This window comes from Mandrillus leucophaeus, unplaced genomic scaffold (genome assembly GCF_000951045.1).
Source record: "Mandrillus leucophaeus isolate KB7577 unplaced genomic scaffold, Mleu.le_1.0 Scaffold300, whole genome shotgun sequence".
NCBI classification, from domain to species: domain Eukaryota; kingdom Metazoa; phylum Chordata; class Mammalia; order Primates; family Cercopithecidae; genus Mandrillus; species Mandrillus leucophaeus.
In genome coordinates this window covers 2,507,790-2,508,889 of record NW_012103144.1, presented here as the reverse complement: position 1 = coordinate 2,508,889, position 1,100 = coordinate 2,507,790, and the positions used below count along the sequence as shown (strand labels likewise).

The 1,100-nt window shown below is 51.3% G+C and overlaps 1 protein-coding gene across 1 annotated transcript in view; it reads left to right on the top strand.

Moving 5' to 3' along the window:
• Window positions 1–2: 2 nt before the first annotated feature.
• The window catches only part of MB21D1 (Mab-21 domain containing 1), a gene marked incomplete at its 5' end in the record, with an annotated part of 35,774 nt that continues 34,676 nt past the window's right edge, over window positions 3–1,100 (top strand). Inside the window, one exon of the mRNA XM_011987120.1 lies at window positions 3–281. Coding sequence (XP_011842510.1) covers window positions 3–281 — 279 coding nt within the window. The remainder of the gene's footprint in view (window positions 282–1,100) is intronic.

Sequence of the window (1,100 nt, the reverse complement as noted above, 5' to 3'; positions counted from 1 at the left end):
CGCGCTGCTCTCCGAAGCCAAGACCCCCGCCCGGGCCCCGGGACGTGCCCAGCCCCGGCCTGCCGGTCTCGGTCCCCATTCTGGTACAGAGGGATGCGGTGCCTGGGGCCAGGAAGCTCCGGGCGGTTTTGGAGAAGTTAAGGCTCAGCCACCAGGACATCTCCAAGGCGGCGAAGGTGGTGAATGGGGTTGTGGGCCACCTGCTGCACAGATTGAAGTGCGAGTCCGGGTTCGGAGGCGTCGAGCGGCTGCACACCGGGAGCTACTACGAGCACGTGAAGGTGAGCTGCTTGGCGCCCGCCCGCGGGGCCCCGCTGCTCAGCCTTCCCGAATCCGCAGTTCGCAGTCCCTACCTCCCCCGGGTCGCGCCCCTCACTTCCCTTCGAAAGTGACTTAGACTCTTGCATGTTTTTCGGTAGCCTGTTCTAAGTAAAACGACAAACCGTTCGTTTACTCATCTACACATCCAACGATCAGACAGCCAACCGCTACTGATTGCTGGGTAATTTCAAGACAGTGTTCCCGGGGTAATTCAAATGTAGCGGTTTATTCATGCAAACCGACATGTATCGAGTTTCCGTAACAGGGCGGTGTTTGATGGTGTGGACCTGAGGTCCCAAGTGAGATATTGACTTGGATAATTTGAAGTGGTCTGTTAAAAATTCCACGTAGACTTTTTCCTATGAGAAAGACCTCTTACTCCATAGAAAAAATACCTTCAATTTCTCTCCCCCTCTGCCTCCCTGCCCTCTCCTGCTGTCCCGTCTATCCCCAATTTCTTATACAGAAATCTTGGGAAGCTCACAGTGTAATGTTAAACAAACAAATACGAATATTCCCTACAGATACTAAAAGCTATGCTTTCTAGATACACATTCCGTATAATTGCTTAGACGTGTGTATTACACAGCTCCATTTGTTTGTGGGTGATTGAGTCATTAATCGTTTCTGTGTAAATCGAAAGTTTAGAAGCAAGTTCCTGACTGGAGCGTGTTTCCTGCCCAGCAACAGATTTCTTTCTTTTTCTTTCTTTTTTTGAGACGGAGTTTCGCTCTTATTATCCAGGCTGGAGTGCAGTGGCGTGATCTTGGCTCACTGCA